At 35.4% G+C, this 27,129-nt stretch overlaps 1 protein-coding gene across 2 annotated transcripts in view; it reads right to left on the bottom strand.

Moving 5' to 3' along the window:
• Positions 1–1,385: 1,385 nt before the first annotated feature.
• The window catches only part of LOC125051400 (dedicator of cytokinesis protein 4), a 61,051-nt gene continuing 35,307 nt past the window's right edge, over positions 1,386–27,129 (bottom strand). The window contains exons 9-36 of one of the 2 annotated variants that reach the window (XM_047651681.1): positions 26,664–26,899; positions 25,552–25,711; positions 24,755–24,878; positions 23,803–23,957; positions 23,254–23,422; positions 22,006–22,140; positions 21,444–21,690; positions 20,571–20,757; positions 18,279–18,523; positions 17,523–17,684; positions 16,071–16,199; positions 15,642–15,786; positions 14,905–15,133; positions 14,293–14,310; positions 12,468–12,624; positions 11,662–11,775; positions 10,813–10,941; positions 10,369–10,563; positions 9,371–9,512; positions 8,676–8,836; positions 7,688–7,795; positions 6,566–6,879; positions 5,437–5,526; positions 4,925–5,024; positions 4,053–4,225; positions 3,515–3,606; positions 3,121–3,258; positions 1,386–2,260 (exon numbers count right to left, since the gene is read on the bottom strand). In XM_047651681.1, coding sequence (XP_047507637.1) covers positions 2,094–2,260; positions 3,121–3,258; positions 3,515–3,606; positions 4,053–4,225; positions 4,925–5,024; positions 5,437–5,526; positions 6,566–6,879; positions 7,688–7,795; positions 8,676–8,836; positions 9,371–9,512; positions 10,369–10,563; positions 10,813–10,941; positions 11,662–11,775; positions 12,468–12,624; positions 14,293–14,310; positions 14,905–15,133; positions 15,642–15,786; positions 16,071–16,199; positions 17,523–17,684; positions 18,279–18,523; positions 20,571–20,757; positions 21,444–21,690; positions 22,006–22,140; positions 23,254–23,422; positions 23,803–23,957; positions 24,755–24,878; positions 25,552–25,711; positions 26,664–26,899 — 4,421 coding nt within the window. In that variant the 3' untranslated portion in view covers positions 1,386–2,093. The remainder of the gene's footprint in view (positions 2,261–3,120; positions 3,259–3,514; positions 3,607–4,052; positions 4,226–4,924; positions 5,025–5,436; positions 5,527–6,565; positions 6,880–7,687; positions 7,796–8,675; positions 8,837–9,370; positions 9,513–10,368; positions 10,564–10,812; positions 10,942–11,661; positions 11,776–12,467; positions 12,625–14,292; positions 14,311–14,904; positions 15,134–15,641; positions 15,787–16,070; positions 16,200–17,522; positions 17,685–18,278; positions 18,524–20,570; positions 20,758–21,443; positions 21,691–22,005; positions 22,141–23,253; positions 23,423–23,802; positions 23,958–24,754; positions 24,879–25,551; positions 25,712–26,663; positions 26,900–27,129) is intronic. The other variant, XM_047651682.1, reaches the window with a different exon arrangement.

The following is a 27,129-nucleotide window of genomic DNA, read 5'->3' as shown; positions in this document are numbered from 1 at the left end:
ACACATATATTAAACGTTCTTTCGCTGACTACGACCGCTTAATAGCACATGTCTATATGTCAATATAATTCGAGTTTGTGTTTGTTATATATTACGAATCTCCAAAGCACCTATGAAAGTTGCAAAATACAAAATATTTCAGAAAGTGAAGTTGGAAGTTTTTTTAGGAATCAGAGTACAATTTTAGAAAATCTATCATATCAAATACATCAGTAAATTTACACTGTCTCTTTCCGTTACATTGGTGACAGAAAGAGATAAATGTAATTAGATTTGTTTATTTATTAACAGTTAGTTCTTATGTATTAATTATGGCTCTTACATATTCTAAATCCACTAAATATGTACTATCAGCAAATATTTACACATAAAAGTATTTGTGGAAGAAATTTCGGTTATGTGGTATTAGTAGGAAAATCTAAGTATTTTAACACTATTTTAACTAAATCACGTGTCTTTAGAACGAACTGCAAATCGACAGAAAGGGTGTCTCATAAAATTTCCAAAATATTTCTAGCATACAAAATGTACGATTTTTTTTTACTTTGCTGATAGTATTAGTCTTAAAGCTAAAAAATTAAATACTGAACAATAAATTCATAGAGCAATTTTGTCGAAGAGATCTAAATTCAAAGCCGAATTCAAAAGGAATATCTTACGTTTATTTTTTGGACATTATAGCTAATAGAAATCTCGAAAATGCATTATTCAATTGCATTAAAAAATAACTTATTTAATTAAATCAAAAATAATGAGTCCATACGCAAAAGTCCTTTTAGTATCGTATAGTTTTAATGGAATATTTTTAAGAGAATCTTTTCCTGATCACCGTCACGATAACTTAATACAAATAATTTGTGTCAATTAATACAATATTTGTAAACAATCCAAAAAAGGTGTAAAAACGTTAAAAAATTTAACAGCCATCAAAAATATAATTCGTTTGGCAGACTAAAATCATTTAGTATTCGTTAATTCATAGAAAAACAGGATTAATTAAGTAATTAGTATAGAAACATTATAATTTAAATAGTATGGTATTTTAAACGCCTGATAGAAAAATAATAGCAAATGTGTGCATGCTCATAAAAGATATATGAGCCAGAATCGAGCGAAACTTCAGGCTTTTTAAAATAGTATAATCCTATTAAATGTATGGCGCTACAACTGTTTTTAGTCCTGGGCCTCAGATTTCTGTATGGCTCATGATCATTTTTCAATCTAAAAGGCAAGTAGGTGATCAGCCTGCTGTGCCTGACAAATGCCGCTGTCTTTTTGGGTCTAATGCAAGCGGGTTTTCTCACGATGTTTTCGTTCACTGTTCGAGCGAATGTTAAATGCGCACTTAACAGAAAATCCATTAGTGCACAGCCGGAGATCAAACCTACGACCTCAAGGATGAGAGTCACACGCTGAAGCCACTAGGCCAAGACGGCTTTAATAATATTCCCTGCTGCTTAAATAATAATTACATATTAAATATTGGCTGTTATATTAACCTAAATCTACTAATTTTGTGCAAATCAATAACTAAATATTCTAGTAATATAAAATAAATTGGTATAGATTTCATACTATTTTACTTAAATAAAAATAAGTAAAAAATATACTTTATCTGATCACAAAAACATATTTTGAGTTGTTTTTAAATTGCATTTGTATGGCACTAATATCAATTAACCGCTGACTTCATATTTAATTAAATCCAAAGTGTTCGAGATTGTTAAAACATAATATACAAACATATTAATGGTTATTTAAACACATAACTTCAAATATATAGATAGTGTAAATATAATTTACAAAAAAGCTAAATTTCGTAAGTTCATGAAACATTAAAAGAACATCATAATCATGATTCCGGCTTAAAAAGTTTTTTTTATGTAAGATGCTCCAAATTTTGCCAGTTATGTTTATTCTTACGCGTTACGACATTTAATTTATTTTATTATTACATATATTAAATTGATAGATTCCATAGTAAGTTTTGCTAAATACTAACAAAAAGCTGTCAAAAATATCAAAAGACATGTCAAAAAATGTTTTATAAATATACGTACGTAAATATAATGCTAGGAATATTTGGTAAAACCTTAGCAATGAGACTCGCCATTTTCATGATGTCCCGAATCGAAACTGCTGAGATGCCCCAAACCCTTCGGTGGTATAGGCGGAGGAGTCTCACCTTCGTCAACCCGCAAAGGCTCCGACATCATCGAAATGATCTCTTCGTATCGGAGAGATTCCACTAGATCAAAATCTGAAAATGTTAAATACTCTGCATTTAATATAAACGCGAATTTAATTATACTTCCGTTAATTCTCTGCCACACCCAACATTCACTCCCGTACGTTAACTTCGGGATAAGCATTTCCCCATGTACGGCCAGTCGAGCCTCGTTTGAGATTTCTCGGCAACATAAGGAATGCAAAGCTCCATTTACTATATTCCCAGCATTCCCTCGTCTTTCTATATTATGGTCATACTACTAAATCTAAAAATACGACTGAAGGACTGGCTTATGAACACACTTTCGCAGTGTTAGAGATGCTTCTGAGACCTAGTATTACACACTTTATTCATTCACTCACTGACTCACTCACTCACTCACACATTTGCACCCACACACTCGCTCATGCACCCAGGCGTGTTTATAATTAAGTTTGTTATGGAAGAGCTGAGAACCCTGACACAGATATTTGTAACTTAAAAGGGTTCCCAAATCTTACACATTGTAATGCGTATGTACTTAAAATGAACAAACACATTTTTATTATTATACTTTCAATCTGGACATATCAGGTAACAATGAAAAAGAGAGAGAATCGATCGGTATTCACGCACACACTTGTAAATCTAGCATAACCATTCAAGAAGATGATTGTGTGTTATAGGAATACAAAATGCTTTTGCATTTGCGACTTTAAATTTAAAAAATATATATTTTTGAAATTTACATCTTAATTGAATTTGACTTTATTGCCAGCTTTTTCAATCCAGAGACGTTTTTATGTAAATATGAATAAATAATTAACAAAATATATAAAAAAATCCTAACCATCAGACTAGTTTTTACATACTAACTTAGCCGAAGTAATAAAATAATAATAAATACGAACCATTATGCCTGTGTTCGTCCGCATTGGTATACGCGTGCGCGTCTACGCTGACGCCCGAGTCTCGTTCGTCCGTGACTCCGGTGCTACGCGCTGCTCGTCTCGGCACTGCGGGAGCTTCGCCCCACGATTTCTTTTCACCTATAAAGAAAATTTAAGACAAATAAGGGCTTCTGAATAAGGTGATTGGTATCAGTATTTTAATAATCGAAACTTGTTTAAACTAATTATATTAAATGATTAGAAAACATATCACAAATTACTTTTGCAATCTTACTTCTAAATTTATATTATATATATGTTAGAATTATTTACTATCATTTAAAGAGACCTTTAAGAGATTATATTAGTTTTTGGCAAACATATTCTTTAATAAATAAATAAAAAAAATGCATACCTGATACTCTTGGAGGTAAAGGAGGAGCATCATGTTCAGTCCACGACGCACGGCTGTGTCTACGGGTCTCAACTTCTTCTTCGACTGGGTCCCTGTTCATACATTCATCGAGTCAAATCAATATATCAAAAAAATAATATTCTAGTGCTAATACCCTATGGGTCTTGACTGCATCCGTTTCTTGGATCATTTTGTTACAGACGATTAGACACAAGGCACTGGTTAAAAGCGGCTTCTTGGAATGAAACGATCACCTCCGAAATCATGAGCCAATCAGATAGTCGCACGTCTGAAAGGAATACTCTGATTGGCCCATACGTTGTTCATATAACACTTTTCCTCGATTTTTGCACTCATTGTACTAGCTAACTTGATTGTGGTCCCATTTATAACTACATATCTTAATATGTAATAATTTATTTTACTATAATAACCCATCACAAAGACCTTGTAATGATGTGACGATAGAGCAATTTTTTTTTAAATTAACATTTTCTATATGCACGTAATATTCACAAGTATATTATTTTTATATTACCGATATATCTTATCCGGTCGCGTAGGACTCCGTGGGTCACTTTTAGGCCTGCAAGGGAGAGGCGGCGCCGACTTGACCATGCTGCTGACGTCATCGCACTCCCGGCCGTCATTCACTGGTAGACTGCTGGACATTATACTGCCTTGCTGATCCAGGGAGTCATCGATAGAGTACTGGAAAAAATGTTTGAGAAATAAATATTTTTTTTATATTTTTTTTTAATAGAACGGGGGGCAAACGGGTAGGAGGCTCATCTGATGTTAAGTGATACCGCCGCCCATGGACACTCTAAATGCCAGAGGGCTCGCGAGTGCGTTGCCGACCCTAAGTCGACCCTAAGTCGAAGTGGTTCGGAAATACTTCAGTGGGCAGCTGGTTCCACAAAGTGGTGGTGCGCGGCAAAAACTGCCTTGAAAAACGCTCAGTTGTGGAACGGTACAATAGTACTAAATCATGTTCGAATGATTTCCAAAAAAAATATGTATTATATAATTATTAGGATGCTCATAATTGCTATTCTGTCAAATATTAAGAAAGTAACTTAAACACCGAATAAAAGTGCCTACTAATAGAAAACGCATGTATGTACTAAAGAAAAGAAATCATAAACTCAAACTAATTTTATTAGGTAACCAAGTACACTTATGAACGTCAACAGAAAAGATGTTAAATTGATTCTAAATTTACATTTACTATCAGTTCGCAATTCAAGGGCGTAGAGCGGGCAAGAAGAACTGGCAAAAAACTCTCCGCCACTATTTTTAATCGCCAAATTAAATTTTAGAATAAAAATAACACTGGAAGTATCTTTCGTGTTAGCGCAAAAGTTGAATATAAATGAAATCAGTTTGTTTTACGAAGTTAATACTTACAATGGGCTTGTTATAAAAATGCGCGTCATCGTAATATCCATCATTCTGCTGTATACTGTGAGATCGCTTGTCCAATGCCGGGACAGGGGGCAATGGGGTGCTGGAACAGTTTCATCTCAAATGTATAGACGCTTTTTTGCACTCTTAGAAAAGTATATGAAACTTATGAAAGAATCCTAAGTTGATCCTTGGTACTTGGATCACTAGGCATTATTTGAATATATTTCTGTGACCATAGGTCAGAATATGATAAATGCAATTTCATTCCTTTAAAGGACACGCAATTCAATTATTAAGAAATCTTGAAGGCACTATTAAAATAAGAAACACTCTATCATTGTCTGATCCACACACAGACCACAGTTTTATAATAATGATTTTTTTTATATAAACTGCGTAAAATATAAACAGCTGTGATACCAAGGGCTCCAATAAATAATATAATTTAAAACTTGTTTTTTAAATACCCATAATCATATAGTTAAACATTATTTAAAATCTAGTGTACTAACTTGACAATACTTTCGGATAGCTGCCTTCTAGCGCGCGCCAATCCCGGGCCAAGATTTTGCCGAAGCTGGGTGAAACGCTCGACCAAACGTCTGTAGATAGAAAAAGCAATAGTCAAGAACTTTGTCTATATTTCCTTAGGCTGTAAAAATTTTGATGTTTCAATGTTGATTTTATATTTTTGGATAGCAATTTAACAAGCTTTGCTTGACAAATGATTGAAGAAACAAAATGCAGTTCAATTATGTTCATCAGAATGATTTGGATATGGATGTGATGTACTGAATAATAGTGGGCTTTATTTCGATGGTCGTACTAGAAACTCAAGTACGAGGATCTTAGGGATTACAAAGTATTGGTGGTGTTTCTCAGAATTTTACAATTTTTTGAGCAGGGTTCGACTTCAGCGCACGACTCCCATCTCTGAGGTCGTAGGTTCGATCCCCGGCTGTGCATCAGTAAACTTTCTGTCTACGTGCGTATTTAACATTCGCTCGAACGGTGAAGGAAAACATCGTGAGGAAACCGGCTTGTCATAGACACAAAGAGTCGAAAAGTCACGCACAGGAAGCTGATCACCTACTTGCCTAATAGATTGACAAATGATCATGAAACAGATACAGATATCTGAGACTCAGAGCTAAAAATGTTGTGGCGCCACTGATTTATTTTTTATTTACGAAGAAGATATTTCAGCGCAGACTTACAAAAACGTAACTTCCAAAAAGTAATAGCCATCTTATCAGTAATGGTATAAATATGGGCAAGGATCATCTGGCGATTCTCGCGTTTTTTTTTAATAAGGGAGCGTTCAAGTATTACGTCACGCAATTTTTGGAGATTATTGACACCCCCATGTAACGCGCCGTAACGTTTTTCTGTACCCAATAGTAAAACGTTTCGTGACCACCCAGTGACTCTTTATACCTAAAAGTCACCATTTTGTGGTGTAAAGTACTGGAAAGTCGAAAATAATATTAACAATAACGCGTAATTCAATCCCCGCCCCGCATCGTAACGTTTTACAAATAGACCCCCCCCTCCCAAAATTCGTTACGTAATACTTGAACGCACCCTAACCAACTCATCTAAGGACACTGGCCAACTAAATTAGCCAGGAACTATACTCACCTATGCAACGGTTTAACTTCCTCGGGCGCCAACCGTCCATGCAGACCCAAAGCCGCCTCCACGACCGCCAATTGTGAAGAAACCAGCCTCCTCAGCTTGGCAGCGGCCGTCGCCTCCCTGGCTGAGGCGTTTCTACCGAACTCCGCGGTCAGGAACGCCTGCTCGTACTTCGTTATCCCGCCTTGAACGTTAGCGTCGATGGTTCCTTGGAGGCGCATCGTGAATGGGTTTATGTTTCGCGTTGGATCGGCCGTGTATTGAGATATGAGATTGCGCAGTTCCCGTTCCGTTGCTTCCATTGTTTCGCACGCAAACTGTATTCATATTAAAGGTAAATTTAAATAGAAAATATCCAGACTGCCAGACGAATACAGAACAAAGAATATTGTTTCATCACTAATTACAATTGCAAAGTTATACATATGTATTACATTTTAAAATTGAAATTTGATTGAATTTTTGTATTTCTCAATCTTGTTTATTGTCATTTATTTTAACAATTGTAATTTAAATTTTGAGCACACTTGACATTGATGCGCAGGCATTGTGTGTTCTCACAATTCTCACACACCCACTAACAAGTGTGTGTGTTTTGTTAGTGTAGTGCCTTTTAAAATAAATAAATAAGGGAAATCATAAAGCCTAGAAGTAGAAATCTGAAATTTGGTTAGTTTGTGTGTTCCCTTTTCTTAATACGTTTCTTTCTTTTTTGAAGTTATTGATGAGAGTGAAATTTTACGATGCGCGCGCACCGTGACACAAAATTAACTGTTCACTGTGTACCTATTTATATTTATAATATTTATCCACATGCTTTGAGTTTCTACATTTAAAACACGTGTTTTCATTTTGTTTTCATTATACAGGTGCGAATTTTATATGTGCGTCTGAATTATAATCAGAAGTGATTTAAATTAATACTAATTAATATTAGAAAATATTTGTGAAAAAACTGTGCTGCTTCCTAAGTGCTTCAATACATTTGAGGTTAACTATCCGTAATCCGTATGTATTATTAATAATGCCAAAGAAGAATAACTTCTTACGCGCGTACATAAGTACACGCACCCTTTTTTTATGTATTTCGAATAGTCTATATAGGTTTTGAACTAAAAAATTTACCTCAACTGGTGTTATTTCTTCGACGGTTCTGGTGACAACTTCCGACCACCTCAAAATATTTGGTAATGTATTTTCTGTTACCAGTGTCGTGCGTTCTATCCATAAACTCTGTAAAAAAAATTAACTATTAGATTGTTAAACAGACACTAAAATTATATTAAAAGGAATTCATGTACGATACGCGAAATATATTTATAGGGAAATACAAAGTAAGTTAGTTTAAGACTATTTTATAAATGAAGCCTTTGTAAAAGAATGTGTACCTCTTAACCTAAAGGCAATGTGTGGCCCAAGGCTCAATTCGAGATATAATGTAAAAATAGGTGTGAGGCCATTGTAGCAGATTGTAGGTACCAAACATCAAACTTCCAGACCAGAGAAAGTGTTGAAAATATAACATAAGTTAACTTAAAGAAAACACCTTTTAACCGGATTAAAGTTATGTATATTATTTTACATAATTTTAAATTTAACCGACGTTTCGCGTGCTTTACAGCGTGCGTGGTCACGGTGACTAAGTTAACTTTTTTTATTTGGACCACAAAATTAGGAAAAACATAATACAACAAACATATTGACGTACAAACAAAAATATCAAAACGGCGCCGTCCCTACGTGCGAACACGACCATCGAAATCAAATACAAAAAATAGTAAATATAATAATAACAAACAATAAATTATATGCCATGATGCTGACATCATTATTGTATAACTGACAAATTTTTATATGTGATTTTATATGACGACTTATATAAGATAACATATAAATTACTATCATATTATTAGTAAACACAAAAGATTAGAACGTGTAGGTACTTTTAGACTTTTAAAATCTACTGAGGTTAGGTTAGTAACAAGTCCGTTCCGCACGAAGTCTCGAAATAAAAGTGAGTCAACGCCGGAGTTGCCACGCTTTATATAGGTTTCTGCTACAAGATGGCGTTAGTCCGCTAACAATATAATATATTTATACTTTACATATATACCTTAAACTCGTTATCTTTATCGATAGGCGGTTTCTGCAAAGGCCGATCGCAAAGGAACGTATCGACGTCGTTGAACGCGTAGAACCGCTTCACCTGCTCAGGCGCATTCGTTGGACACGAGTGGACCGACGCGACCGGCTTCACGTTACATATTTGGATATCTGTAACAATATATTTTCTTTAACTTCTTCAGTGACGTATTCAGTGATGAAAGGGTGATGGTAAGACCCGTAAAGGCCTTTACTTGACCGACCTCGAGGTCTGGTGCCCTCCACTCTGCCAGTCACGATAAGTATCAGGGCACGGATTTCTAGGAGATGACTATTTAGCCGCCACTTAAATCAACCTATGACATACTCTTTAGGAAAGATTGAAGAGGGCAAGGAGTTTCCACTACTTCACTGTTTTCACAAGATCGACGACCGTATAGTGCGGCCTTTTAAAGTCGGCAACGCACTCGCGAGCCCTGGCATTGAGTCTCTATGGACGACGATATCACTTAACATCAAAAGAGCCTCCTGCCACAGGGGGCAACCCGTTCTATAACAAAAAGCTTGAGGATGTCAACAACGAAAGGTCAAAACTCTAGACGAGTGTAGTTTGGAAGATTCAAAATTATGTTAATAATATAAAACTTTATAATTATAAAAAAATATTAAAATTTTATAAATAAAATGCATAATAAAATCCCATACACTGTCCATCCGCAGCTATGACGGACTCGTCCGGCGGCGTGTTCCTCATGAGGATGTGAGCGGACACGTATTCCGCTTGGAGACGCTGCGTGAACGCTCCGATGCGCTCGTACTCGTAGCCGCGGTACACGAATTGCTTGTTCTGGAATACCAAATCTTGCTTTATTATGTGGAACCATTTGCACTACGAACCAGTACGGCTTATAATCAAATTGGAACACATTTCTTAAACCATTGTTTAAGAAATGTCAACTAAACGAGGCAAATAAAATTATACATGAAATTAGAAACCTTTAATTTTTTTGTAAAGTAAAATAAGTTAGTAGCTAAACTCTATGGTCTATATGACTTCTTAAATTACTTCAAAATATTTGTGATCAGCTTTCATTTGAACATTGACCAACTGCTGTCACGGCTCACGTGGTTGTTCTAAATTTTAACAGCTGAAGCTGCGATACACAGACAGCTCACAAGAATAATATTATGTATGTGTGAATAGGTGTAAGTAGTATTAAAAATATTGTTTTATAACAATAAATCAGATTTGAATATTGTTGTCTTATTCATTTCTCGCTTCCTCTCAGTGGCGAAGTCCTTAAGGCATTAATTATCGTGGTGATGCCCGATAGCTTTGAGATAATTCCATCACCTTGAACCTTTGATACCCATAGGGCTCCGTCTGTTACCTTAGGTATCTTGGTGCAGACATCCTGTACTCATTTATATATTCACTATATGTGTTAGGGTACATCTGTAGGACTTACTGATCAGTAGGGTTGTTAGGTGCTTACATCTCAACATTTCATATATTTAGTAAGTGCAGCTAATACGTATACACTACATATAATACTTTTGACACATATTACACACAAATTTAAACACACATTTCACAGTCAACTGTCTGGCAAGCAATTTTTAGAGAGTTCAACTATCCCTAACCATACCTTTGGAGGGATATTATTTTTATGTCACCAATATTTTCATTATAAAAAACTTACCCTGACAAACAGCGGACATCCCTTTCCATAGAATCCGACTCTGAAGTACTCAGGCTCCGGTCTGAGTTCATTCAACACCGAGTCCAAGAACGTCGCATGCGTCCTCAAGCATTGAGCCAATCGGGCATAATCACACAACTTGGATTCATATAATGTTGCCAGCTCCCGAAGTAGCGGTAGACCCTTTTCCCAACACTAAAAAAAACATTAATTCATTCAAATGATCATAGAATATAAAATGTTAAATTTTTCGTTGGCCTATATCAAATTCGACGATTTGAAGATTTTTTTTCTTTTTACTTTCACTTTAGTAAATAAATGAATTTATTCATATGGCAACACAACGGTATAAACGTTTAACAAAATTAAATTATTCTAAATTTACTTTGACTAGAAATACTGGCAAGAAAATGTTGAAAATATTTTTTTTTTAAATAGACTTACCTTTCCCCTGTCAAAGTATTGCAACACTTGATTGTATAGCGCCTCTTTCCTCTTCCACTCTGGAGTTTCTGGGTGCTCCGAGTCCACTCCTACCTGGTCACTGTCCCAGCTCAAGGTTTCTGCGTATAGCTGCGGAGTTTAAGTGAAATGTCACATCTTTGAAAATAAATTAATTATATTTAAGAGTATCTTGACAGCTTTTTTTAAAGATTTTTAAATTTTTAAGTTACAAAATATAGCGAAAATAAATGCAGTAAGCAATATAAATGTCAGTTAAAACAATTTTAACTTAATATTTAAAAAAAAATATGTGTGGCACTCGGGGATTGCCGCGGTAAAGCTATTGCATAGCATTTTTTTATGAACTCATGCAATATAATTATTTATTTATTTTTGAAGTATTTTTTTCTTTGATATTCATTCAATCTACCACTCTACCAGACTCAGACTAAACGATCCGATCACGCTAAACCGATGTGAGACGCAGTATGCGTTCTGACCCGCTCTAACGCGTATTGCCGGCACCTATATTACGTCATCGTGTGTTAGGTTTATTTCGTTACGGAATTTCTTGATTCGGTCGCCGCGCTCAAAGCCCGCCATAAAATCTATGCAGTAGCTTAAATGAATCAAAAATACGTCCTCTAAATTAAATACACTAGCGGCTTGACACGGCTAGACATTTCTTTTCTAAAGTATTTTGGAAATAAATACAGCTTTTATTAGTCATGCATAATGCAGTAGTATTTTTGAACCGGTCCAGTAGTTTTGACTGTACAATAAATATACTAATTTCACTTTTTATTATCAGTTCTTGAAACTAGAGTTAGAAAGCTGAAGGAGTTTTACCAGCAGCGTACAACCGGCTTCAACAAAGTTGTCCGAAGCGATGTGAAGGTCGTGGAGTTTGTAGACGTAGCGAAGGTACATCTCTTTGCGATCTATTTCGTTCTTGTAGAAATTCTGAAAAACAGATTCTCAATTTATATCTTATATATATTACGAAGTTATATATGTATACGTAACATTATACATGACAAATAAGTAAAATAAATTAATATGAGTGTGGGAAAAACTAAAGGGCTCATTTTGGCTTCAAGTATTTTTTTATATAACAGGGGGCAAACGGAAAGACTCATTTGATGTTATGTGATACCGCCGCCCATGGACACTCACATTGCCACAAGGCTCGCAAGTGTTGCCGACCTTTTAAAATTGCTACGCTCTTTTCTTGATGGGTCCTTCAAAGTAGAATTGGTTCGGAAATACTTCAATGGTGCGATGATTGCTAATATTTGGTTTGCGTCTAATTAGTAACTAATATATATATTATATATGTAACCTAATGTTAGGTTACATAACTAGGGTATAGTAATATATTTCTTTATATGCTGACTTAAGGATTTCAGATGAGATTGAAATCATCTCATTGTATTTAATGTATTATTATTTACTTGTTGCTTTAAGGCCTTGCATGACAAGACATTTAAAAAAAAAAATTACAGATTAAGAATCAAATTCGTTCAAATATGGTAGTAATAAAATATCTGAGAATTTCACATCCTTATTACCAGAACTGTTCATTAAATTACTTAAAAACACAATAGTGGAACAGAATTGTTTAAGATAGATTTTAAATGCTTAGCACCCCTCACCAGCAAATTAACAGTAGCAGACATCCTCTTGTCTCTATGCTCCGCGCCCTGCATCACGGCTCTGTAGTCGAGCAGTCGCTCCAAGAGCCTGGTCACGCAGCCCACGAAGGCCGCGCCTGCCTCGCGCCAACCTTCCGTCGACACTCGCTCCATGAGACTATAACATTTAATAAATTTATTCTAAATACTTCAAATATATCTCGAAATTATCCCCTATATATGTCCCCTCCAGAAATGAGTCCACAACCATACCTCAAGAATACAGGTTTTGAAGGAATGTCAATTGTTTTAAGTTTCTATGTTTATTTATTTATTTATTTCCTTATTTCTTATTTTTACAGTAACTTAATACTAATAAGTTGGAATATCATTTAAATCTATTTCAATATGACTCGTCATCTTTTTTTGTAAACAACATGTGTGAATATGTATGGGTGTGTGAAAATGTATGGATGGTTGTGAATATGTATGGATGTGTGAAAATGTATGGATGGTTGTGAATATGTATGGATGTGTGAAAATGTATGGATGGTTGTGAATATGTATGGATGTGTGAAAATGTATGGATGGTTGTGAATATGTATGGATGTGTGAAAATGTATGGATGGTTGTGAATATGTATGGGTGTGTGAAAATGTATGGATGGTTGTGAATATGTATGGATGTGTGAAAATGTATGGATGGTTGTGAATATGTATGGATGTGTGAAAATGTATGGATGGTTGTGAATATGTATGGACGTGTGAAAATGTATGGATGGTTGTAAACATGTATGGGTGTGTGCAAATGTATGGATGATTGTGAACATGTATGGGTGTGTGCAAATGTATGGCTGGTTGTGAATATGTATGGATGTGTGAAAATGTATGGATGGTTATGAGTATGTATAGACGTGTGAAAATGTATGGATGGTTGTAAATATGTATGGATGTGTGAAAATGTATGAATGGTTGTAAACATGTATGGGTGTGTGCAAATGTATGGATGGTTGTGAATATGTATGGATGTGTGAAAATGTATGGATGGTTGTAAACATGTATGGGTGTGTGCAAATGTATGGATGGTTGTGAATATGTATGGATGTGTGAAAATGTATGGATGGTTGTAAACATGTATGGGTGTGTGAAAATGTATGGATGGTTGTGAATATGTATGGGTGTGTGAAAATGTATGGATGGTTGTAAACATGTATGGGTGTGTGCAAATGTATGGATGGTTGTGAATATGTATGGATGTGTGAAAATGTATGGATGGTTGTAAACATGTATGGGTGTGTGCAAATGTATGGATGGTTGTGAATATGTATGGATGTGTGAAAATGTATGGATGGTTGTAAACATGTATGGGTGTGTGAAAATGTATGGATGGTTGTAAACATGTATGGGTGTGTGAAAATGTATGGATGGTTGTGAATATGTATGGGTGTTTGAATTAAATATTCGTGGAAGATATTTAACTTAAAGTCTATTTCAAATAACTATGCATTAACATTTTTATGTTGCATCATAATCCAGAATTTTTAGAAATTTAGAAACAGCTATTTTTTTTGCTATTGAATATACAATCGCATTTGTTGTACAAAAATAGCCTAAGAAAGCTGAAATATTTAAATTAATACAATGCAAAGCATTCTAAAACATAGCAAAATAATAATTTTAAATCAATACATTACGATATTAAAATAATTAAGTCCCTTAAGGGTCAAAATAAGCCATAGATTTTAAATCTACCTCTAAATGCAACTATTTTCCACCAATCTTTCGAAAATACGACTTCTACCAAAAATTCTAACAAATCAAAAGTAAAACTACTTATGAGTACTTACACTGAGCTCAAGTGTTCCCTGTGGCAGCGTAACAAATATAAATTTCATGAGATAAACTAAAAAATCTAATTTACCTTTCACTATTGATACTTGAGGAAGAACCCACAACAATAACTATAAAGAAAGTATTAAGTCCACGCACTATATATTCCCTGTGAAACATTTATTTCCGATATTTTATCTAATTGAAATTACAATCTCGTGTCACAATGTTCGTTCTCATACTCCTTCGAAACGGCTCGACCGATTCTTATAAACTTTTGTATGCATATTCAGTAAGTCTGAGAATCGGCTACTATACTATGCTATCTATCTTTCGAACTGTTCTGTTCTGTCTTTCGAACCAAAAAAGTTGTCTAAAAAATGAAAATATTTTTTAGACAACTTTTTTGGTTTTATTTTTTTATGATACAGCATACAAAAATACATACAACCCCTAATTTTCACCCCTCTACGAACAAAACCCTATTTTGTATTATTGTAGGTAGTTATTTTTATTGAACTAAAAAAATGTTTCCAAGAAATAATATACATGGCAATACAAAGTTTGCCGGGTCAGCTAGTAGTTTTATAAAATTAAATATTTTTTTCTACAATTTCAAGTCTACTTACACAGTATCAAACAACCGCCGATAATGATCATCTGCCTTATTATCAGCGACCAACGAGTCCAATTTATCGACAAGGGCCGCTTCGGTGCGTCTCGCGGATCCGGTGGCGGCTCTTTCGGCTGCCATCAAAGCGACTAAAGCGCCTAAGGCCGCTCTCCTTAGTTCACCCACTAGAGTTATTTCCAGTAAGGCACCTACCGCCGCGCCAATTAGTTGAAGTTGGGCGGCACCTATAAAAAAAATGAAGGGATTAGTAAAAAATAAAGGTTGTTATGAATATGGCGACGGAAAAATTAATTTAGAAGAAAACATGATTCGGGTAAAAAATTTTGTGATAGAGTGACAAATCAAAATAAATACCGTGGTACTTTATAGGTTTAAAAAGTCGATAATTTTAAAAAATATTTACAGGTCGAAATGGGGACAAGGCGTTCCATTTTATTTTTTAATTATATGTGAGCTTTTCTATATAACACAAGGAATAATTTTATTTTAAAATTATCGCAAATACCTATATTTATAATCTAGTATAATTTACAGCTACGAGTGTCCTTTTTTTGTCTTTCTTTCAAAATTTATGATTCAATCTATCCTGACAATAATTTTCGGTTAAAAATACAGATAGAGAGAATTTTTTTTAAATAATTAAATTTAGAACGTTAATAAAAAGTTACCAAGATATTTTTCAATTTCACTTAAGAAAATTGTTATCTATTAACTTAAAAGAAAAATATTTACCAAGCCTACTCCAGACAGCCAGCACCTGCAGACCAGCTGCGGCCCTCATGCCCCCCCTGTCGGGGCCTCTGCCAGTCCATCTTTCGGTCTGCAATGCACTCGAGGTTACTAGGGCCACTCCGAGTTCCATGTACCCAGACCAGAGCTGAAATAATAATAAAATTACGTTATTTTTTATACAAGATATATAAATAAAATAAATCAGTGGCAATACAACCTTTTTAGGTTTGGGCCTCAGATTTCTGTATCTGTTTCATGATCATAAGTCAATCTAATTGGAAAGTAAGATCAGTCGTCGACTTTTTGGGTATAAGGCAAGCCGGTTTCGTCACGATTTCTTCCTTCACCGTTCGAGCGAATGTTAAATACGCACACTGACAGAAAGTCCAAGAGTAGAACAAAGCGGCAGGAAATCGAAAATTTACTTACTTGAGAATCAAATTGCGGCTGTTCATCACCCAAAAATCGCTCCAAAAGCGGCTTAGCCAAGTCTTGCAATGCGGATAATAACACCTTGCAGCTTTGCACGCGAAGAACCATCCAGTCAGATGGAAAAACCTGGAAAATTGCACATTTTATTTCTGAAAAATTATCTCCGTCCTCGTTCATTATCTTTCAGACTAGCCAACATAGAGCGTTTTGGCGTGTTATTAAAATTCAATAAAAATAATAGAACTACACAATAATACAAATAAAAAAGGGTGCGTGTACGTACGCGCGTAAGAAGTTATACTTCTTTGGCTTTCTTTATTTTAACATTTAATATTTTTTTTAGATAATTTTGTGTCACGGTGCGCGCGCATCGTAAAATTTAACTCTCATCAATTTTTCATAACACGCCTAAAGAAGTATAACTTCTAAAGAAAAAACTTTTTAACCGGATTAAAGTTATGTGTTTAGGTTATGTCAATAAAAGACAATACTAAGTATAACTTCAAAAATACAATTCATAAATGCTTTTAAAATTTAAAATTAAAGTGGCCTAGGCAGATGCAGGAAGCCTGCCTGCCGCTGCCGAAGAGAGAAAGAGAAGCTAGACAGACTGGCGCCGTAACGCGTTTTTTCCGGTTTACCCTCCCAGAAGTTATCACTTCACGGATATAAACAGTTTTGTCTAAATATTAATTAAAATAATTATTGCATCAGACGTCTAACACAAAGAACGGTTCGGTGGCCTTTGACACATACTTAACTTAAAATAAGTACTCAAGTACATACCTCGTTACGATATATTCTTAATATGAAAGGCAATTGTCAGTCGTAAGGATAAGGAGGAAACTAGTTTGGAAACAATAAGAAGTTAGACTGATAATATACAATTAATAATTTGCCTTGAAATAGTTCAAACAACGCACAGATTAAGAAATTATAAAATAGAGGGCGTAACGAATAAATTATAAAAAATCTTGTTCCTAATATGACCGCATCTCCTTTCTGAATTCCTCACAATTACTTTATGTTCCATTTCCGACTATAATCTCTTGCCTTTTGCTTTATCTTTTATTGTATTATAATGTATTATCTTCTTTCATAATCTATAATAATATAAAGATGTAATATGTTTGTGTACATATTTTGTTTTTAACCAGCTTATCCCTTTATTTCCTTTTGATGTCTTTGTTTTTTTTTCCTCGCGTGTAGTTTCCCAACCTTTTACTTAAAACTGGCATAAGGTTAAAACTATTGCCATAATTATTAGGTTAAAAAATGCCAAAAATATAATCAAATTCATAATACCGAAGCATACCAATAAAGCAAGTATCTAATGTGATCATCATCCTAGTTAAAATATTATGGATCACCCTCATCATAATTTATTTAAAAAATATGTATTTCAAACACACATTTCATCTATAGGCAAGTCAAGCATTTTATACTCACATCTTGTTCAACGAGATGCCTGAAAACAAGGAATGCTCGCATCAAGAAGTCCTTCAAAGGTTTCCTGTCGTGCGGATGCGGCGCTAGATGGCTCCACAATCGCTGGTAATGAGCCGGCTTCAACAACTCCATCACACCGAGTAAACCAGCCACCATTGAACCCTAAAGGTATTAAGAAGTTACATGATAAGTCAGTTAGTTTTAAAAAAAGTGCGTGCGTACAAAGTACACATGTCAGAAGTGAAACTTCTTTGGCAAACAAACTTTTAAGTATTGTTTATATTTATACCAATCTAAAACTTTAGAATTCCAAAACTTTTCCGAGGGAAAAAGGAAGATATGTTAGGAATTTAATGAATTTAATGGTCATTAAAATATTTTAATATTTTAGGTCGAAAATTATTTTTTTAAATTTATTTCTTCGATACTAAAACATCGTGGCATTTTAATTTACAATTCGTGATTTGAGATTTCACTAAATTATTTTGCATGAAATATAAAATACTAATATTTCATAAATTCTCTTTACGAAATTTTAATTTTAAAAATACATTTTCTATAAGGTTAAAAAATTTCACTTCTGACATGTGTACTTTGTACGCACGCACTTTTTTTTAGACAAGACTTTTTTTTAGCAAGTAGACTGGTCCTCTAATCTGGCTGTGCTTGGAACCCACATACATAACAACCCACACAAAGTATATTGAAATAAAAAAAAATATAGATGTGAAAAATAAAATGAATATAAGAACTTACAAGCACAGGCGAATTTCCACCGATGAGATGGAGAACAGTCTCCACCAGGACATCCAGCGTGTTCAGACACAGGACATCCACATCTGGGTCCAGCTCATCTTCATCCAGCTGTTCGGTGTCCTCTTTCCTCCATAGAAGCGCCACCAGCTCGCTCAACATGTCAGCACATTGGGTCAATTCGTCTCTTCTAGCCAAATGTACGCGTAAATGGTGGCAGGCGGTTGTTAGGACTATGTTCCTTGCTTCTGTAATTTTTTAATTTAGATTTTAATATCTTGCTGCATACTAAATAATAATTAGATAAAATATGAAACTCTTTCATGGTTGGCTTTTTCTGAACTTGCTTCCAAGAAGCCTGTTCGACTTAGTGTCCTTCAAGAAAAGATCGTACCAGATCTCAAAAGATCGGCAACGCACTTGGGAGCATTCGGGTAATGTGAGTACATCAGTTACATAAAAAAATAGGCTTTTCTAATGAGAGATACGGCCTTTTACTGAGTAATAATTAAATGGGTGTCCCTGGCGCCTGTAGTAACCATATATGCCTATGATTTTTTAATATATTTGCAAAAGTAACTGACTTCAAATATAATATTAGGTCCTTACATATGAAATTGGCGTTTTGTATGGGAGGAACAAAAAGTCGAATATTTTTAAATATAATATATTTAATTAATCAAAGTATGAACCATTGTTTTTTATGCCCTTTTGCCATCTCATAGGTAGTTCATTGATCCCTTTACTAAAAAAACCAGTCGGACGGGAATCAATAAAATCTGTGAAGGCGATTTGGACTGCCCCATCGGAGTTAAATTTTTTCCCTTGCAAGAAGTTGTCCAAATTTCGAAAAAAAATGGTAATCTGTTGGAGCAAGGTCCGGGGAGTACGAAGGATGTCTTAGACATTCCAATTGAAGCTCTTCTAATTTGGTAGCCGTCTGTTGTGCAGTGTGTGGTCTAGCGTTGTCGTGAAGTAGCAGTGTCGTGGAGCGATTGACCAGCTTAGGTTGTTTAGCCGCTAGCTTTTCCATCATGGTTTGGAATTGTTGACAATAGACATCAGCCGTAATAGTCTGGCCAGATTTGAGAAAACTGCAGTGAACAATACCGGCACTAGTCCACCAAACGCTTACAAGTAACTTTTTTGGGGTTAATTTTCGCTTGGGGCAGGATTTGGCTGGCTGGCCAGGATCCAACCATTGTGCTGAGCGCTTCCTATTATCGTAAAGAATCCATTTTTCATCATAGGTAATGATTCGGTTTAAAATACCTTCATTATTGTGCCGGTTCAGTAATGTAACGCAGCAGTCGACGCGCTTTTGCCGGTTTGCTTCAGTCAATTCGTGAGGTACCCATCTTTCAAGCTTTTTAATCTTCCCAATTTGCTTCAAGTGAATTAAAACAGTTTTATGACTAACACCGCAGTCTGCAGCTAACTCGGACGTGGTTTGCGATGGATCCGCTTCCACAATAGCCTTCAATACTTCATTATCAACTTGGGTCTCAGGCCGTCCACGGGGCTTGTTCTGCAGGTCGAAATTTCCAGAACGAAAATGTTGGAACCAAAAACGAACTGTGTTTTCTTTTGCAACATGACCGCCATACACATCATTCACCCTTCGAATCGTTTCCGCAGCACTAGTGCCACGGCGGAACTCGTACTCGTAAATAATGCGATACTTTAAGTTTTCCATTTTGTAAAATGAGTGACGCAAACAGAAAAAAACAGAAGAAAAAAACAAATGAATGACGGTCGTCGAATCACAAATACATGAGTAAATTACTGTACAAATTTTGATATGGAATTCTTAACCAAAGAGAAGATATTTGAGGTCAAAGTGGACAAAACGTAAAACGCCAATTTCATATGTAAGGACCTAATATATCAAAAATTACTAAACGAAAAAAACTTCATAAAAAATTGTGGACATACATTTGTACAGATACCGGCAAACTTCTTGAGCATTAAACAAGGGAGTGGGGAAAATTTTGCCCAGCGCGGGACACAAACGTCAACTGATTTACCAATCACGCGTTCGACACTTCACTCTCCCCAGTGATATCTAAAAATCGCTTCTGCGCAGACAAGGACATTTGTTCAAGATGTTTGCCGGTATCTGTACGTACACTTGTACGTACCAAACTACGTACACTCTCGTTTTCAGCCTAAATATATCATCAAACTGAAGTAACCTCCTTTTTAAATCTGTTTATGAAAATAACAGTTAAATTTAAACACATCTTAAAGGTGGACCATTCAGCAGTACATCTATCAATAGTGAGTAACTCTTACCAGGCTCCTGTCCAAGTGGTCCCTTTAATATCTCCTGAGCAGCTGCTAATCTGGCTCTAGCTAATGGCGCGGGAACATTAGCAGCAAATGCATCCAAAATGGAAGCAGATATCCTCGCAGCTTCCACTGGCCCGAGAGCTGATGATACCTCTTTGGCCACACTTGCCCAGGAAGTCATCAGGGCCACCTACACCCAGACCGAATGTTTAATAGAATGTTTTGACATTTATCGTAGGCTACGTATAGAGAAATCCCGTGGAGATGAGGAAAGGCAGGCATTAAATGAATATAACAATTTCTAATCCGAATAGCGCCATCTATGTTTGGCTTTAGCAAACTTTATACGTATCGGTAAGGTCCCCAAAATAATCATTGACGGGAAAGAATCGGACAGTCTCGTCAAACTGGTAAGGGGTCGTTCAAGTATTACGTAAGCACTATCGGGAGAGGAGATGGGGGGGGGGGGTTCTTTGATTTTCTTTGGTGATTACGTCAACAGTAACTATTTACTTTTGTACAGATATTACCCACACATTGTCTATGCTTAAAACGAAATGCATTTTCCAGGATTCCTACATAAAATTAATACCTTAACGGTACTGTTATTTTTGGTAGCTTTGCTTTTATTTTTGCTGACAAGAGTAAGGGTGGGGGGGATGTATTGCAGTAGATCTGCTTACGTAATACTTGAACGGCCCCTACCTCGGTCTCAACCTCCCTAATGGACTGAGACAAGCTGAGGATAGAGTGGTGTGGAGGCAGCAAGTCGACGTGTCGGTTAGGGATTTTCAAGACAGGTACGACCTTCAGTAATGAAGTCTACGTTAAGAAGAAGACCGTATTGGTGCCACCTGTTCCTATTATTATAGTTACCTGCGCCGGCGCCAAATGTTCCCTATGCGGGTGCTGAGCTAGCGCCTTCAAAGCGTGCAAAGCAGCCCTGACATCCCTTCTGAAGCTGTCTTCGTACTGTCCTCCCGTGGCTCGGGCGAACAAGCACCGCGATCGAACAGCCAACCTGAACACGGCCCCTAGGGACCGCAGGCATTTGCGGATAGGTTCCTGCCCTTCGGCGCCTGCCGCCCATTCGGCGCAATGTTGCACGGACGAGAGTAAACCTCTGTAAAAAGTTTACTATAGTTATTTCGTATTCGTTCTGTATAGTCCAAAAAGTATTGGTGTACGTATGAGTATACGTACAAAAACAACTCTAATTCAAATTATATTATTAATATAAAAACTATACATAATATACAGAAAACTAAAATGTTAACATGCATATATAATTATATATCTATCCATAATCAGTTATTACAGATTAGGATACATTTGTGTCAATAGATTTAACTGTTTGGCTCAATTAACTTAATTTAATATTTGTATTAAGATATAAATTTAAATTGCACTGTCGACTTAATGACAAACATATTCTTACTTATAAACGAGTGCAGCTGAGAAATGCTCCTCAATATAAACGTCGAGCACAGGTCGGAAATGCTGGAATCGGCTCTCATCCAGAAGACTGCAAATCGAAACAAGCACCAGGAACACTGTGCCGGAGTGAGGTGTGCTGGAAATTATAAAATTCAATGATTATTAAATATAAAATACACTCTTGTTAGCCTAGTGATTTGAGATTTTGATACCAGAGGTCGTAGGAATCCCAACCCACCTTTGCACTTATAAACTTTGTCTGTGTGCGAATTTAACACACACTTGTACTGTAAAGACAGGCCATAGACATGTGTATTTTAAGAGAAGATAATCACGAAACAGATACTGAAATCTGAAGCCCAGATCTAGAAATTGTAGCTGGTATTTAAGCTAATCAGAAAGAAAAACCAATGAGACTATGGCAATGAATGGCTTGTGGCGGCGTCCATGCGACGGGTTGTCTCTCTTCCTAAAATATGGCGAGGGGGCTGATGGTTGGCCATGCGTCATACTAGTAAGCGTGTACTACTTGTGGTGACAGGACTTGAGTGGCGGAGAGTTAATTCCCAGTTCTTCTCGTCCGTTCTACGCCCTTGATTTGAGAACTGGCAGTAAATGTAAAATTATAAGCATTTAATGTATTTTTATTTTTTTACGTTCATAAGTGTACTTTGTGTTACCTATATGAATAAATGATTTTTGATTTTGAAATGTTTTCAACCAACAATCTGCGTTTACAAATCACTGCATTAACGTCATACCCTGAAAAGCGACGACGCAAAGGATATATACAAGATTCTTGACCTTAGGGAGCGTTCAAGTATTACGTCACGCAATTTTGGAGATTATTGATGTAACGCGCTGTTATGTTTTTCTGTACCCAATAGTAAAACGTTTCGTGACCTCCCAGTGACTCTTTATACCTAAAAGTTACCGTTATGTGGTGTAAAGTACTGGGAAGTCGAAAATAATATTACCAATAACGCGTAATTCTATCCCCGCCCCGCATCATAACGTTTTACAAAAGGACCGTTATACTTGAACGCTCCTTTAGCCACAGGGGCCTTCGGGCCAGTCTGTGTTTAAAACTGCTCGAGGATCAGTCCATCCTTCCTCCACAAAACTTTAATATTAATTACAAATATCACGACGTCTAATGAAGTGTTAAAAGGCTGTACCGTCTTGACCATATAATGAATAATAAATTCTAAAAAGAAGAAATTATTAATAAAGTGAAAGTATGGTATACCTGTTTCCATCTTCAGTAGAAAACAAGGCAAATAATGCATCCAGAACATCCCGAAGGAATTTAATAAGCTCTTCGCAACTCAGTCCGTCTCCCAATCGCAAAACTCGAAGCAATGTCTCCTGCACTTTCTCTGGATGCGCCCGCCATTGTAGTAACGCTAGGAGATCCTCTGTGTAGAACAATAATTATAACAATTAATGAGTACACAAAACTATTAAACAATGCTTATGCAAGCACAAAAATAACTTTTTCATTCGAACCCATAGATCTTGAAATCTATCACGAGAAAGCGCGTTCAACGCAACCAACTAAGAAAAGCTAACAAAAGGAAATTAATTTTCCTGTTTTCTTAACATTTTTAATTGATGTATTACATAAAAGAAAAGAAGTTTTAAAATTTATGGTAGTTTTATATAAATAAAAGAATTGTTAAAAATTATTGTAGCTTTATATAAATTAAAGAATTTTTAAAATTTATTTTAGATTTATATTTAAAAAAAGTTTTTTTTTTCAGCTAGGATAAATGCTAGTATGTACTGGTCAACTTACCATTTTGTGTAAGTTTGGTCGAGCATAGCACTGTACTAATTGTACAATTTTCTTTGGTACTCCTAGGAAACGACGCAACCACTCCATTTGTAGAAGACGCACGCGCAGTGTCATTAGCGCAAGAAGCCAGAGATAGATAGCTCGCTGTTAATAATCTAGAAAATATTATGGTTAACTTTGACTTTCGATTCTATTAAATTGTGATGTTTTAACTTGACTGTTCATTTTATCTTAGTGTAAATTAATTTCTAAGCATATATTTCTCAATACGAAAATTTTTGAGAAATTTCAAGTAATAATAAAAACATTTATGTTTATTTTTAATCTACAGGTTTATCAAATGAATGCAGATATTTAATACAAAAAAAACTGGTGGCGCTACACCTTTTTTTAGGTCTGGGCCTCAGATTTCTGTATGTTTTATGATCATTTGTCAATCTAATCGGCAAGTAGGTGATCAGCCTCCTGTGGCTGACACAAGCTGTCGACTTTTTGGCTCTACGGCAAGTCGGTTTCCTCACAATGTTTTCCTTTACCGTTCGAGCGAATGTTAAATGCAAAAATAAAAAGTCCATTGACCTCAGGGATGAGAGTCTCACGCTGCACATATAAGCAATGCTTGGTAATTTAATCAACATTTTAGCCTCACTCAATTGGTTGTGTTATAATTAGGGTAAGATACTCTAACCGAAGCAGCCAGAGCTTTACAGCGGTTAGGAATTAATAATTTCAGTATTAAATTCGTATTTGACTGTGCGTCTGTGCCAATGATGTTCGAAAACAAAGACGAATATCAAACTGATACAGGAGTATCACATATACATACATACATAGATACTTAGAACTACACCTGACTCCCGGCAAATGTGCTGGAATTTGACCTAAATCAAGATGTGATATTTCTGAACCTCACCTATAGTCACATGTGTCTGAAGGGCTAAGTGAAACTTACTTCGTGGGATCGTCACACTTGTAAACGTGCAACTCGTGTGAGCCGTCCCTTAGGGTGGCGCCACTTGCCTCCATCAATCGCGCGAACGAGAAACCGAACAGTTTCCTTTCGTTTTTATCCCGTGCTGGAAATTATTTTAATTTTCTATATTATTATCGAATACACTTCATAGTATTACAATTGTCGTCTGTTGGCGTTGCTTGACTTACTGTGTTAGACACATTTGATTTCGAAGAATTAACAGAAACATAGTTATATCCATACATATTAAACTAAAAAGTCACTATTTGCGTCAAGAATATAAGAAAAAAAAGAAAAGAAAATTTTAACATTATTTACAAACAATTTTTTAGTCATAAACATTTTATAATAACTTTAACTTTCATTAAAAACTTATAATAAGTAATTTCGTTTATTAATTTAAGCATGGCAACTTTTGCCTTGAGCAACTGCTAAATTCGTTTTCGTGTGAAACATTCTCATATATAAGCAATATTCTTATAAATACTAAATATGTTTACATTTACATTAAGAAACATATCGTATTTCTTCATTAGACGAAATATATTCAATTTGGAATACTGTACAATAAACGCAAAAGAGGAAGAGAAGACAATTTAGAAGGTAAGACCAGATTAAGGAAACTAGTCAGAGTCAGATTGCAGACAGAAATGGCGGAATTTGGAAGAGGCCAAAAAAGGCCACATATATACCTAGAAAGAATAATATTATAGAAATATAAATGTATTTAAATGTAAAGTAACCGAAATCTCGTATAAATTCTCACCACTACTTACTTGAGCAGTGCCTAAACTCGATCCGAACGTGCGCGTGAGTGAACGTCTCTAAGGGAACGGTGAGGCGTAACTGTTCACCCCAAGCTGGGCTGTTGTTGTGATATAAAACTAACGACTCGTATAAAGTAGAGCCCGTTCCACTAGCGCCCCATACGCAATCCTGGAAACATCATCCTTTATAAAATAAAAATAAAATCTGTTTATTATGGAACATAAGATACAGGTATCACTTATTCCACGTCATTCAATTTGAATCTGTAGGCATCCCTACTCATCGGCAAAGAAGACAGAGGGTATAGGCCGAGAGAAAAAAACTCTCGGTACCCTTTTAAAATAGCAAATCATTTTAATTCTCATCATCAACACTTATTTTAAAACAAATATCGCAAATAAATTAGAAGTAGCACTAGTCCCAGGCACTTTTATCAACCAGATAATCATATTACTAATACAATTTCAATATTTTTTTTAAATAAAAATAAACATTTTATGTACATCATACAACGAGTAAAATAGTTTATAAAAAGAAGGACCAAATATAAAAATACAAGCACACGATGCAAGATATGCAATAAATGAATTCAAGCAAGGTTCTGCTACAGGCATATACCGAATAACTTTTTATTCAAAGAAGATGTAAATTACTGATATTTTTTATCTATTACTGGATAAAAATATGATATTTTAATTAGTATTCTTAAAGATGCAAAATTTCTTCTTATCATAATTCAATAATTACATCTCCGTAGACCAGTGTTTCCAAACGTGGGGCCTCGTATTATAAAATTTATTACAATTATTTGGAATTTAAATTTCAGTTTTTTCATTATGTTTTGATTTCCTTGTAATTTTTTCCCAAAACCTATCATTTAAGTTTCTTAAGTAAACAATTTTTTATTATGTATATTTAGGGGGCATAGAAATTTTAGAAAGGCTAAGGTGGGGCATGGCACAAAAAAGGTAAAGAAACACTGCCGTAGGCGAAAGAAGAATATAATCTTATTTATGATTATATAAAAAAAACATTATTAGCCAATTAGGCTAAATTATTAAATTTGGAGATTAGTTTTCAATAGATCAAAAAACATTGAAGTTAGATAGCATATACATACATTAATAACCTGTCCAGTATTATCGTGCACAGTAACAGTCGCCATGACATTTTTCGCCGTACTCTTCCCGCCTCTTTCGAACTCCGCCCTTTCCAATGTCAAGTAGAGATCGTTTCGGACATCTCCAGGCATTATGACGTCGGGGAATCCCCTTTTAGCTGTCACAGTAGCTCCAGACGCCACAGCCTCTGATATACTGCCTTGATTTGTTAGCAGCCTTAGGGCTACTACAATGCCTGTAAGATATAATTATTTAAAAACACCTTCCGGAAATCAATAGCGTTAGTACCTAGTAGTTGTCCAATGGACTTTGTCTTCCTATGTCCGTCATTAACACTAGTTCGTACTGTGAAGGTAAATATCGTGAGGAAATGCGTGTCTTAGAAATAAAAGCCTATGTCATGCATAAGGCCAACCTAGTTACCTATTCAGAGATAAATGACCACAGGCAAAGAAATCTGACGGA

Source organism: Pieris napi, chromosome 7 (genome assembly GCF_905475465.1).
Source record: "Pieris napi chromosome 7, ilPieNapi1.2, whole genome shotgun sequence".
Lineage (NCBI taxonomy): Eukaryota > Metazoa > Arthropoda > Insecta > Lepidoptera > Pieridae > Pieris > Pieris napi.
This window is presented reverse-complemented; position numbering and strand designations above follow the sequence as displayed.